The sequence below is a fragment of the Accipiter gentilis genome, chromosome 23 (genome assembly GCF_929443795.1).
Source record: "Accipiter gentilis chromosome 23, bAccGen1.1, whole genome shotgun sequence".
Classification (NCBI taxonomy): Eukaryota; Metazoa; Chordata; class Aves; order Accipitriformes; family Accipitridae; genus Astur; species Astur gentilis.
Genome location: NC_064902.1, coordinates 4,536,993 through 4,549,575, shown reverse-complemented (window position 1 = coordinate 4,549,575; position 12,583 = coordinate 4,536,993). Strand labels below are relative to the sequence as shown.

General features: G+C 61.9%; 3 protein-coding genes across 4 annotated transcripts in view; 1 reads left to right on the top strand and 2 right to left on the bottom strand.

Moving 5' to 3' along the window:
• LOC126049965 (coiled-coil domain-containing protein 81-like) overlaps positions 1-12,583 on the bottom strand; it is a 76,839-nt gene that overhangs the window by 17,775 nt on the left and 46,481 nt on the right. The window lies entirely within an intron of this gene.
• Positions 2,016-5,491, top strand: LOC126049902 (PHD finger protein 7-like). The gene is made up of 10 exons (XM_049827029.1): positions 2,016-2,058; positions 2,392-2,483; positions 2,573-2,674; positions 2,954-3,078; positions 3,309-3,471; positions 3,578-3,684; positions 3,905-4,018; positions 4,171-4,289; positions 4,473-4,726; positions 5,015-5,491. The coding sequence occupies exons 1-10, from the start codon at positions 2,016-2,018 to the stop codon at positions 5,489-5,491; spliced, it is 1,596 nt and encodes a 531-aa protein (XP_049682986.1).
• LOC126049966 (uncharacterized) lies at positions 8,748-12,550 on the bottom strand. The gene is made up of 8 exons (XM_049827146.1): positions 12,424-12,550; positions 11,920-12,008; positions 11,711-11,834; positions 11,188-11,311; positions 10,613-10,741; positions 10,159-10,304; positions 9,746-9,871; positions 8,748-9,195 (listed from the first exon to the last, which is right to left on the bottom strand). Exons 1-8 carry the CDS (start codon positions 12,498-12,500, stop codon positions 9,129-9,131), a joined length of 882 nt encoding a protein of 293 aa, XP_049683103.1. The 5' UTR covers positions 12,501-12,550; the 3' UTR covers positions 8,748-9,128.

Below are 12,583 nucleotides of genomic sequence, written 5' to 3'. Positions count from 1 at the left end.
GAGAAAATGTGGGTCACAAGTGGTGTTCCCCAGGGCTCAGTATTGCGGCCGGCTCTGTTTAATATCTTTATCAACCATCTGCATGAAGGGATGCAGTGCACCCTCAGCAAGTTTGACGACGACACCAAGTTGGGAGGGAGGGTTGGTCTGCCTGAGGGTAGGAAGGCTCTACAGAGAGATCTGGACAGGCTGGATAGATGGGCTGAGGCCAATTGTATGAGGTTCAACGAGGCCAAGTGCCAGGTCCTTCACTTCGGTCACAACAACCCCATGCAGTGCTACAGGCTTGGGGAAGAGTGGCTGGGAAGCTGCCTGGTGGAAAAGGACCTGGGGCTGCTGGTTGACAGCCGGCTGAATATGAGCCAGCAACGTGCCCAGGTGGCCAAGAAGGCCAACGGCATTCTGGCCCGTATCAGAAATAGTGTGGCCAGCATGAGAACGGAGGTGATTGTTGCCCTGTACTCGGCATTGGTGAGGACGCACCTCGAGTCCTGTGTTCAGTTTTGGGCCCCTCACTACAGGAAAGACATGGAGATGCTGGAGCATGTCCAGAGAAGGGCAACCAAGCTGGTGAGGGGCCTGGAGCACAAGTCTTACGAGGAGCAGCTGAGGGAGCTGGGGGTGTTTAGTCTGGAGAAAAGGAGGCTGAGGAGAGACCTTATTGCTCTCTCCAACTACCTGAAAGGAGATTGTAGTGCGGTGGCTGCTGGTCTCTTCCATCAAGTAACTTGTGATAGGACAAGAGGAAATGTGTCCACCGGACAAGCCCACCAGGACTGGACCCCTCGGCTGACCGGACACCTCAGCTGACTGAACCAAGGCTGGACAGACCCAGGACCGGTGAAATCTTTCTCTCTTCCTTTTTCTCCCTCTGTCTTCTTCTCTCTTTCCTTTTACTTTGCCACAGTCCCTACACCTCATCCATTTCAAGATATAAACTGTTGACCAAGTCTGAGACCAAGAGTAGATCCAGCCGCCCCTAGACCCTTCTCTGAGGAGGAGTCTGGAAAGCAAGGGGGTCTGCTCTGAACCTCCTGACTCAACGGGAGGGATCTCCTTATTCCCTCAGTTGATGTATATGGTTACACGGTTTACAGAAGTAGTCTGATGCCAGTTCCTGTTGTGAGAAACCCTGCCACCTACTACCACGCCTCCCCAGTTCAGCTGGCTTCGGTCATGAACAAAATCTCTAACCGATCGTTTGGTGTCGTTTCACCTTAATTTAGCCCGAGGGAATTTCAAATTAAACACGACTCCCTGGTCTGTCCAGTCTGGGTCGTGACAGGCCCTCACTGCTCGCCCCCCAAAATCACGCGCCTACCTAACCTAAATCTCCCTTGCCGCAACTTGAGGCCATTGCCTCTCGTCCTAACTCCAGCCACCTGACAGAAGAGACCACCACCCACCTCACTACAACCCCCCTTCAGGTAGTTGTAGAGAGCGACAAGGTCTCCCCTCAGCCTCCCCTTCTCTAGCCTAAACAGCCCCAGCTCCCTCAGCCGCCCCGGTGACGTGGCTGCCGAGGGCTCGGGCCCCCGCCTCGGCACTTCGCAGCCACCCCGGTGACGTGGCTGCCGAGGGCTCGGGCCCCCGCCTCGGCTCTTCGCAGCCACCCCGGTGAGGCGGTGGCCGCCTCAGAGCGGGCGGCAGGTGGCCGAGGGCGTCCCTGCCCGTCGTTGGGGCGCGCGCAGGCCAGCGGTGCTGATGTCACAGTGGCCACTGTGACCCGCGGGGGCAAGCCCACAAAAAGGAGCGCTGGGCGCAGGCCGCCCGTCAGTGCGACCTGGTGAGGTGAGGAGAGGGCAGGGGAGGGACGGGGCTGGTGCGGGGCTGCCGAGGGAGGAGGGGGGCCCCAGGCCTCGGGGCGCTGGGCCTGTGCTGCAAGCTCAGCCGCCTCTGGCTTCTCCCTCGCCCGCGCCCCGCTTCTCCCTCAGAGTCAGCAGAGGAGCATTTGGAGGAGACGCCCGGCGCTGCTGGGACAGGGACTCTCCAAACGCTCACCGTTGACGTGCGCCATGTCCGCAAGCAAGCAGCAGGCCCCCGACTCGATGGAGCAGGGTGAGAGCAAAGTAGCCCTCCCGCGGCGTAGCAGAGGGCTTGTCGGGGCGGTCGGCGTGGGGCCGAGAGCGGTGGCAGGGGGAGGCAGGAGCTCCCCGACCACCCCGGGGCAGGGCCCCTCCTGCCCTCAGCCAGCGGGGCCCAGGCTGGGCAGTGGGCACCTGCTGGGACCCCCGTGCCTGCAATGCCCCCTTCCTCTCCAAGGCCTCCAGCCCTGCCCAGCAGCCAGCTCGGCAGGGGCAGAGCAGGCCCTCGGGGGCAATCCCTCAGGGACGCTTCCCCCGGCCCCGCAGAGGTGCTCATTCCCAGTGGCGTTTGCTCTCTCCCCTCCAGCATGCCTGCTGTGTCGCCGGGCAGAGGCTGACCCGGGTCTCTGCGGGGACAAAGTGGAGAAGCGAGGGCTCTGTGCCCACGTGTTTTGCCTGGTGAGTTACGCCGGGGCTCCCTCCAGCTTGCCGACAGGCAGTCCCTGCCACGCTCTCCTCAGCACCTCCTCCTCTTTTCTCTGCTGCAGCGTTTTGCCAGTGGGCTTTCTCGGCGAGGGGCCAGGGAAGCAGGACTCGTGGGATTTCTCCCCGAGGATATTCAACGTACAGTCGCGTGGGCAGCGCAGAAGGTGAGCACCTGACAAGACCGGGGAGATCTGTGCCGGGAGAGGTTTGCGGGAGCCTAGCCTAGACCCGAGAAAGAAATCCCAGCCCTTCCAGCCGGCTCTGGGGCAGGAGTCTTGCTCCCAGCAGCTCCACAGAGGCTCCAGCACAGGAGCCTCCTCCGACAGGCGCATCTGCGGGGTGTGACCCAGCAGCGGCCACATCCTGCGCCCTGCCTGGAGGCGTGGGGCTGGCCGTGGCGGCCCTGGGGCTGCCGCTGATGGGGGCTGCTCTGCTCTTTCCAGCACTGCTTCGTCTGTGGCGAGAGCGGGGCCACCATCTCCTGCCGGGAAACAGGCTGCAACCGCAGCTTCCATCTCCCCTGTGCCGTGGAAGGAGGATGCGTCACCCAATTCTTTGGGCTCTACAGGTAAGGGCAGCTGGCCCCCACAGGAGAGGCTGCTTCCTTTCAATCCTCTTCTGCCAGCATCAGCCAAACAGGGAAGGAACCCGCAGTGACATTTCAGAACAGCCAGTCTCAGGCATAGCCACAGCCAGACAAAGTCTGGGGCTCCTTCACACCCCGTCTCCCCTCCTTGCCGCCACCGGGGAAGGAGCCAGCCCTTCTCACCTCGCCCATCCCTTTCCTCTTACCACCAGGGCCTTCTGCTGGGAGCACCGCCCAGAGCAGGCAGTGGAGGCGGTTCCGGAGGAGAACACCACCTGCCTCATCTGCCTGGACCTTGTGGAGGAGAGAAAGTCCTACGGCACCATGGTGTGCCCAGCGTGCAAACACGCCTGGTTCCACAGGGGCTGCATCCAGGTAGGAGCCGTTCCCTCGTCCCCAGGATTTGCTCGCCCCCGGGGCACGGCAGGCGCTCGGCAGCACCAGGGCCTCACTCGTGCCCCTTACGTTTCTCCTCCTGCAGGGACAGGCTCTGTGCGCCGGCAGGTTTTGCTTCCAGTGCCCACTCTGTAGAGATAAGGAGCACTTTCTCTCGGAAATGCTCACCATGGGGATCCGAATCCCCTTGAGGTTGGTGTCCTTCTGGCCGGCTCACAAGACAGGAGGCTGCAAGCACTGTGCCGTGCCAGGGGCTGCCCCAGCAGCCCTTCCTGGCCCTCCGCTGTCCCGCGAGTCTGGGCTTCAGCTTCACGGAGGAGCTGGAAACAGGGCGGGGGGGGCAAGCAGGGACGCCCTGCATCTCTCTTATGCCGGGGCAGCAGGGGCTCATCCATTTTCCTTTCTCCATCAGACTGCCATCATGGGAGATCAGGCATGAATACGCAGAACTAGGCGAGAGGCACCGCCGCTGCGATGCCAGGGAGTGCCTTTGTCCCGGAGGCAGGGAGCAGGCAGAGCAAGAGGGGTAAGTTGCCACAGCTGCACCCTGGGGCTCTGTACGAGAACCCTGTCTCACCAAGGGCTCGAGGCGCAAGGACCGAGACCGAGAGCTTGGCCAGACAATCCCGTGCTGCGGTCACTTTGTCCTCACAGCCATGAACCCTTTTGCCTCCCCAGGTCCTGGCAACTGCTCCTGTGCTGCTCCTGCGCTGCCGAGGGCACCCACAGACGCTGCTCTGACTTGACGAGCAGCACGGCCAGCTGGGAGTGCGACGCGTGTGCTGGCCTGGGCACCGGTAAGAGGCAAAGCACCCGGCGGTCCCTGGGCTGGGGCCAGGGGCCAGGCAAGGCCTGGCAGCGGGACCCCAGGGTGGGCCTGGCAGAGCCTCTCTGCTCTAGGAGGGCTGGGGGCACCGCTCTGGCCTATCCTGCCCCGGGCTTGGGGGCCGTGCCCTTGACCTTCGTGCTTCCCCTTACAGCCTCCAGTGCCAGCTCGGAGCTCGCCGGCCCCAGCACTGCCAGCCAGGCAGGATTGGGGCAATCGCTCAGGTCTCCGGCACCGGAGACCAGCAGCCCCAGCACCGCCAGCCAGCTGCCATCAGGGTCCTCCTGCGGCTCCCCACCATCGGAGACCAGCAGCCCCAGCTCTGCCAGCCAGGCGGCATCGCGGTCCTCCTGCGGCTCCCCGCCACTTCAGGGCAGCAGCTGCTCCAGCCCCCCTGGGCCCAACCGTGTGCGAAACAGCTCCCGCTTGCAACGCCAGGCCCAACATCCCTACAGCTGGCCTGGAAGATGCCATGACAGGAGCCGTGTGCCAGCACCAAGTGCTGAGAGCAGCACCCCCAGCCAGGCAGCGCTGGGGCTGTCCCACAGCTCCCCGGCACCCGAGACCAGCAGCCCCAGCACCACCAGCCAGCTGCCAGCGGGATCCTCCTGCAGCTCCCCACCGCCAGAAACCAGCAGCCCCAGCACTGGGAGGCAGGTGGCATTCGGGCCACCCCTCAGCTCCCTGGCACTGCAGACCAGAAGCCCCGGCAATGCGGCATCAGGGCCGTCCCAAGGCCCCCCAGTGCCTGAGGGCAGCAGCCGCTCCAGCCCCCCTGGGCCCGACCGCATGCGAAAGAGCTCCCGCTTGCGACGCCGGGCCCAACACCCTTACAGCCGGCCCAGAAGATGCCGTGACAGGATCCGTGCGCCAGCACCAAATGCTGAGACCAGCACCCGCAGCCAGGCGGCGCCGGGGCCGTCCCACAGCTCCCCGGCACCCGAGACCAGCGGCCCCAGCACTGCCAGCCAGCTGCCAGCGGGGTCCTCCTCTGGCTCCCCAGCGCTCGAGAGCAGCGGAAGCTCCAGCCCTCCTGGGCCCGTGCGGATGCGAGACCGCTCCCACTTGCAACGCCGGGCCCAACATCCCTACAGCCGGCCTGGACGCCGCCACGGGACCAGCCGTGCGCCATCCTCGAGTGCTGGTCCTGATCCCCCTCCACCCGTACAATAAAGTTGGACGTTAATCTCTGTGCCGGGACATTCCACGCTCATTTGTCGGCTTCCCCTCCTCCACCTCTCCCTTTCTTGGGGGGCAGCCTTAGGGGCTGGGCCCAGAGCGTTGTCTTCTCCCTGGCGGCTGGCAGCACTTTCCCCAGACCTCCCTCCTCGTGGGCTGGCCTTGGCCGGCTGCCCTGCGCCATGGCCGTGGGCTTTGGGCCTTGCTGGCCCTGCAGCCAGCTCGGTTGCCTGAGGGGAAGTTCACGCCCACCCCCGGGACAGGGGGTCTCCGCCCCCGCACCCGGAAGGGTGGCCCGGCATGGCCTGTGTCCGGCAATGTGTGCTGTGCTCCCCCCAGCCAGCATGGCCCTCACTGCTCGCCCCCCAAAATCACGCACCTCGGCCCCAGCGACTTTTGACACGCTTCAATTGTCTCCTTCTCGATAAGGCTATAACCCATTTCCCACCCTCGTTGCCCAGGTTAGTGAGAATTGGAGCAAAGTGGCAAAGCTCCTTTCCTCGGAATGTTGATTTCAGTGTCATGTCTGTCTTTGTGACATGAAGAATTCTGCAGCTTGTGTTCTACAGTAGCCAAAGGCCATTCCCCGTTCCCCAGCTCCAGGTCCTGTTCTCCAACGTGATTGCTGCTGCACCAACTGTAGGCTTCCTTCTTGCAGAAAAAGCCAAGAAATCCTTTCTAAGAGAGACTGCAAACACCTGGTCAGGAACATGCTCCTGAGAGCTCAGGAGAGCCAGAGCAGTACCCGTTACTGAGGGCTTGAGTCCCGTCATACGGCCTTTAGAGCAAAAAACTCACACGTGCTCTACGGCAAGGTAACAGGGGGCCTGGGAAATGTCAGTCATCCAAAAGGATTTCCCTCCCGTTGGAGACCAGCAAGTACCTTTCTAGTGCAGGAAGGAGAAGAAATTTGGTTGCAGAGTGACGGCTGAACAGCTCCGCGGAATTTGGCGCAGAGCTGGAAGGCTGAATCAAAGCATAACGGTGACCAAAGCGCAAAGAGAATCCCCTGGCCTGGCTGTACAGATGTGAACTACCCTCTGCTCTTCAGGCAAACTACAGGTGGTCTTACGGTGTGTGCATTGAGCGCCTTCCTGACAGGCCTTGATGCAGCATGCGAGTTGCTTCATTACAGTAGGGAGCAGCTGTCCTCTCTGAGGAAGGCAGGGGAACCTGGGAGACCCGATGGGCTTTCCTGCCAACAAAGAGGCCAAAAGGAGGGACAGAGGGGCCAAAAGAGAACTCGGTGGCAGCGCTTTGTCCTTCTGCTCTTGCCTGCTGTGACTGGGAAGATGTGAGCTCCAGGCGCCTGTCCTATGGGCTGTTGCATCATACGGCTGATGGGGAGCTGGGGACGTCCAGCTGGCAGGGCCAGACCTTGATGAGGTCTGCACGGCAGAAACATGCAACGAGGGAAAAAACTGATGTAATTTCTGTGTTTAATCTGGCAGCCTTGTGTTCTTATACTGTTGGGCTGACCTAATAATAGGAATGTAGCTTTGAACACCTGGAACTTCTTTTTCGTGTCCTATTTTCCAGGTGTCTCTCAATCTATGGTTTTCCTCCTAGGGAGGGTGAGTCGGGCCCGGTGTTAGTCAGCAGAATTTGCTGCTGGCGGCTCTCAGTTAGCGAGGTTTAGGAATACCTCTGTGGTGATGCAGATTGTGGGAGTTTCTCCCTGCATCCGTCCCCTCTCCAGCACTGAGGCAGGCATTGGGAAAGCTCGGTGCTTGCCCCTGCATCAGCACCTTCATCTCACTCAGAGGTGGGGATACAGCACTGACCTTCCAGCACCAGGAATTGTCAGGTAGGCAGAATGATCCGCCCATCCATCCAGCGCTGCAAAAAAGAACGCCTGCTTTCTAACACTCCAAAATTGAGCCTTAGAGAGTTTCTGAAGCGCCGACTTAACGGTAACAGTCTCAGTTAATCCCAGGAGCCACAGGCCCTGTACCTGCTGCCATCGCCTCCTCTCCATCAACTGTTTTCCAGCCTCTTCCACCTCACCCCAGCTCAGATGCTCAGGGCTGACGGGGGGCTGGCGACCCTCGGGGCAGCCGCAGGAACCGCTCCGACCTTGGTTGTGGGGTTGTCCCTGGGGCTGGGCGCTCGGGCCCAGGGCTGGCGACCACGGAAGGGCCCGTGGGCCGTGAGGAATCCAGGTCCCCCCCAGCCCCGTCCACGCTGGGAGATACCTGCCCCTGCCCCTGCCCCTGCCCCTGGTCCTGGTCTTATCCCTATCCCTATCCCTTTCCCTATCCTTATCCCTATCCCTATCCCTATCCCTATCCCTATCCCCCTCCTCGCCCCGGCTGCCCCCACCCCACCTCTCCTCCATTTCTCCTCAGGCTGCTCAGCCTCCCGCCCCCTCTATCTGTGACTGACAGCCAGCCTCCGGCTCCGCTGATTGGCTCAGCCGTGGCCAATGGCGCAGCTGTTGCCAGGCCGGCAGGGGCAGATGAGGCCTCTCCTCACAGAGCTGCCCCCTGCCGCTGGCGAAGGTGGACGGATGGATCCACGGAGGGATGTCCGTGACTTTTTCTCGGAATGCTGTCCCGGAGCCCAGCCAGAACTAGGGCCGTGCCTTCCCCACCCCGCTCTTCCCCCGCCTTGTTAGGTCTCCTTGTTGCCACCAGCTGGTTCCCAAGGCTGGGCCCGGTCCGCTCTCCTGCAAGCCAGGGCTGTGGCCTTGGCTTTTCGCCCTGCTCCCTCCCCTCAGCATCCTCAGCTCCACCACCTCAGGGTCACTGCAGCCAAGGCTGCTGCCGACTTTCAAATCCCCAACCAGTTCCTCCTTGTTCACCAGCACCAGGTCCAGCTCAGCACCTCTCCTTCTGGGTTCCTCCATCTCCTTGCTTCCTCCATCACCCGTGCCAGGAACTGCACTCTAGAAGCCTCCTAGATTGCCTGAGCCCTGCTGGACCGTCCTTCCAGCAGGTACCAGGGTGGTTCAGGTCCCCCATGAGGACCAGGGCCTGTGAACGTGAGGCTTCCTTCTTTACTGGTTTGAAGAAGACCTTGGCTACCTCTTCCTCCTGAACAGGAGGTCCCTAGCAGTTCCCTGCTAACACAGCAGCCATCTTGGTCTGTCTGCTGACCCTGAACCACAGGCTGGCTCCTGTCCCACCCCAAGCAGGAGGCAAGTACATCTCCTCGCCTTCCCGGCCGGTCCTTCCCGACAAGCTTGCGTCCCTCCACCGCAGCCCTCCCACGGTGCCATCTATCCACCACACCCCCATGGTCCTAGCATGGTCACAGCCCTGTAATCCCACGCAGATTCTGGCCCTGCGAGTGGTTCTCCACGTTGCGTGCGGGAGTGTGCGGGCACTTTAGGGACGCACCAGCTGTGCTGGTTTCCCTGGGAAGGGGGCGAGAGCCTCCTCCACCGTGCTACCTCTGTGTTGGGATGCGCGGGAGAGGGGCTGCACGTGTTTGCGCTGTGGGGTATGCGTGGACTTTACTCCCTCCTGCCCCTACGAGCCGTTCTGGGATCACGCACGGGGGGTGTGTAACCCCTTTAGACCATCACCAGGCACAGACTAGTCAGTCCAGCTGGGAACAGCCCCAGAGCCCTTTATTTTGTATTTTTAGGTGGATCTGAGAAGCTGAGAAGCCTCCCAGCCCCTTTTTGCTAATAGCCACTGCTACAGCCGCCGCCTCCGGCACCTTCTCCTCCACTGCGGTACCAGCATCGCGTGCTAGGGAGGAAGAAAGAAAGCCTGTGACCGTACGGACAGGGAGAAGGCAGAGAAATCCTGCAGGCGTCACTCAGGCCACCGGTGATGGGATCTGCTTGCGACGAAGCCTCCAGTTGTCTATGAAGAGGGGAGGCCCCTGATGCCCGAGGCCCTGAGAAGGTCCCAGGTGCAGCTGATGAGCCTGGGGCTGAGTCAAGTGGGGCAGAGACCTTGGGGGTCCCGTACAGGGGTGCCCCTCGGGGCAAGGTGTCTTGGGGCAGGACTCTGCGAGGGGAGGACGTGCTCTCTGGTTTGGAACGGGGAAAGGCAGCCATCGGAGGGATCCCTCTGTCTTCAGCCAGGACTTTCACGTCCCACATGGAAAGCCAATTCTAGGTGCCCAGGCAGCCCCCTTGGCTGCCAGGGAGGTCCAGCCCAAAGCCAGCCTCCAGAACCTGCTTCTGTCTCACCAGGGGTGTCAGAGAAATGCCCTCTTTCCCCCAGGGCTGCCCTCGGTGGAGGGACGGGCCTCGCAGCCGAGGAAGCACCATCCCTCTTTGGAGATAGTTACCAGGGGAACTGCCTCTGCTGCTCCAGCTTCCGCTGCTTGTTCTCAGTGACATTCCTGAAGATGGTCCTCCGTTCCTGATGCGGCTCCAGCCTTCTGAGGACCTGGGCCGCTCGTGGGGAAAGGTGGCTGCAACAACAGGGAAACGTCATCCCTCAGCCTCTGCCGGAGACCCCGTCTGCCTCTGCCCTCGCACAGCCCCTGCACCCACCCGGTGCCGCGTGTACTCAGCCTTTCACCCTGCGGTGAGCTTTGGGTCTTAGCTGCGGGGGTAACCCAGGTCATCCCCGCGTTAGGAGACATCGGAAGGTGTCCTACGCAACCCCAGGACGCAGGGACGGGGGACACGGACATCCCTGCGGGGTCACGGCCGCTCGAGTGCCCCCAGGCTGCGGCCGGAGCCGGCGCACACTTACTCAGGCTGGAGTCTCTGCAGCTGGGCGGCTGCTGCCATCTCCTCTGCTGGGAGAGGGCTTTCAGCCTTCCTCCACCTCCCGCCGACCTCCTTTCTCCTGGGCTGGGCTGGAGGGTGGGGAGCCCGAATGCCTTCAGTGCTGAGCACCTGCCGAGGAGGAGACGCTGTCAGCAAACCAGACGGCAAACAGAGGTGCCGTTTCCCAGAGGACCTCTCGAAAGGAGCCTGCAGCGGGACCTGGGAGCCGGGAGGCTCAGCACCAGCGTGCCCGTCATCACGGCTGACAGCTGCTTTTGCCCCTCGGGTCCTGCTGCCAATCTCTCCCTCACGGAGATGAGCGGGCAAACCCCTGCCCTGCGGCTGCGTGTCAGTCCCGCTCCCACCCCCCTGGAGACCTGCCGCCCCGACGGAGAGGGCTGCTGCTGCTCTCAGCGGTGTCAATCGCTGCCCTGTACCTGGGGCGGTTGTTGGTCCTCCCCTGCAGACCAGGCCTCCCATGCCGCCCATTCTGCCTTTGCTTGCTGTCGCCGCTCTTCCCACCGGGTCTTCACTCGCTCCCACTCTGCAGACAGCTTCCAGACCTCCTGGAGGGGACAGAAGCGCAGCAGCAGTCAGGATTAGTCTCAGCTCCCGGCGGGGCTTCCCTCGGGTCTGACCCGTGTTGGTGCCCCTTGCCTCAGCCGGTTGGTCAGCAGCGCTTTGGCCCTAACAGATCGGGGGCCGTGGAGTCACGCCAGGCTCCTCAACTCATGGCAAACACAGCGGAGTGACCAAAGACCTCCACTGTCAACGACCTAGAAAGGACTTGTACATTTTCCATAGCCCCTGGCCAGAAGAAAAAGTGTTTCATGACAACCCGGGGGCAACAGCAGGCGGGAAGGGTGTGCAGCACCTTCCCTTTCCTGAAGAAGATCTGAAGGAGGTGACGATGAACGCACACCAAGGGACCCTTTCAGGACGGCTCTCTGCACAAAGAGGCTTTTGCCGAGTCTCGAACAGCACGGTAGTTACAGCAAGGCAGAGCACGTACCTGCAGCGCTCTCCTGCAGCCTTCAGAAGACGGGAGCGCAGCGGTGGGCCTGGCTGGAGGAGCTGGCTTCTGCCTGCTTGCCTCCTTCGTCCTGGGGGAGCTGCCTGGACATGGTGGGAGCAGACTGCAAAGAGACACCAGGAGTCGGCGTGAGCGTGGGGCAGGTGGGTGCCCCACGCTCTCCATCTGGTATCAAAGCTCCCCAGGCTGGCAGAAGAAGCGGTGGAGGTGGGACCGTTTCCCATGGCAAGGGGGGGCCTTTCCTGAGCCCCATCGGATGGATGGGAGAGGACCACCTCAGGTCTGCTGTAGGAGCAAGCAGAGTAATGTGGCGTGCGCTCAACCTCCGCTGCCTTCCCCACTACGGGGCCTGTGATGGGGCAAACAAGCTCATGAAAACCGTGGGGCACGTGCCAGGCACCTTCCCGAGTCCCTACAGACGGAGTCTCCAAAGGGGACATCTCTCCTACGTGGGCGCAAGGGTCCCCTTCATCCCTTCCACCCCTTCCCACAAGGGTCTCACCTGGCAGAAGGCTTCTTCTCCGTGTCTTGCTGCCTGGTGCCCGGCCCCTGGTTTGGCAGCGCGGGGAGGGAATACTTCACCCGCCTCTCCAGCAGCTTGTCAGGCGCCTGGCTTCCCTCTGTACCTGGGAAAGGAGGAAGCTCTTCAGAGCAGCCCCGTGGGGAGTGCGTTTGAACCGGGCTCTGGACAGCAAGGACCCCTTCCCGTACCTCTTCTGACCCTGTGCTTTTCTGCAACCTTCTTGTGCCAGGCGGAGAAAGCCTTGGACGCCGATCTGCTGATCACCAGGAACTGAAACCTGGAACGCGAATGATGACACAGGCTTGAAGAATGGTGACCTCCTACCTTCTGCAGCTTGCCAGCACTAATCCTCCCGACTGTCGTGCGAGGCGTCGCATCCCTTTTCCTTTGTGGCCCTGCACAGGTTTTATCGGCAATCTCCCCCAACCCAACGCTGCCTCACCATGTGCAGTTGGCTCTCGCTGATGGCAATGACAACAGGCTGGGCGTGAGAAACACGATCACGATGCCGGGTCACTCCAGGAGAATACACGCATAGTGCCAGCTCAGCATTAGTTAACCAGAAACCAGTCGCTTCACGATTGATCCCTGACTCGATGCCGAATGTCAAGCCCTGACAACGCGTGCTCCTGAGCAGGAGCTGGGAAGCCGCCCGCTCGGCCGGTCAAGGGCTGCAGAGGAAAAGCACTCACCTCGGGAACGCGTGGGCAGGAGCAGCCTGCATCTCCTGAGCGGCGGTCGCTCCACCGGAGACAGCTGCCCCAGGCATCCACAGCCTCTGCAAAGTGACACAGACCTATCAGAAGGTTTCCAAGGCAGTTTCCTCTTGGCTCCCTAAGGAAGCAGACCTGT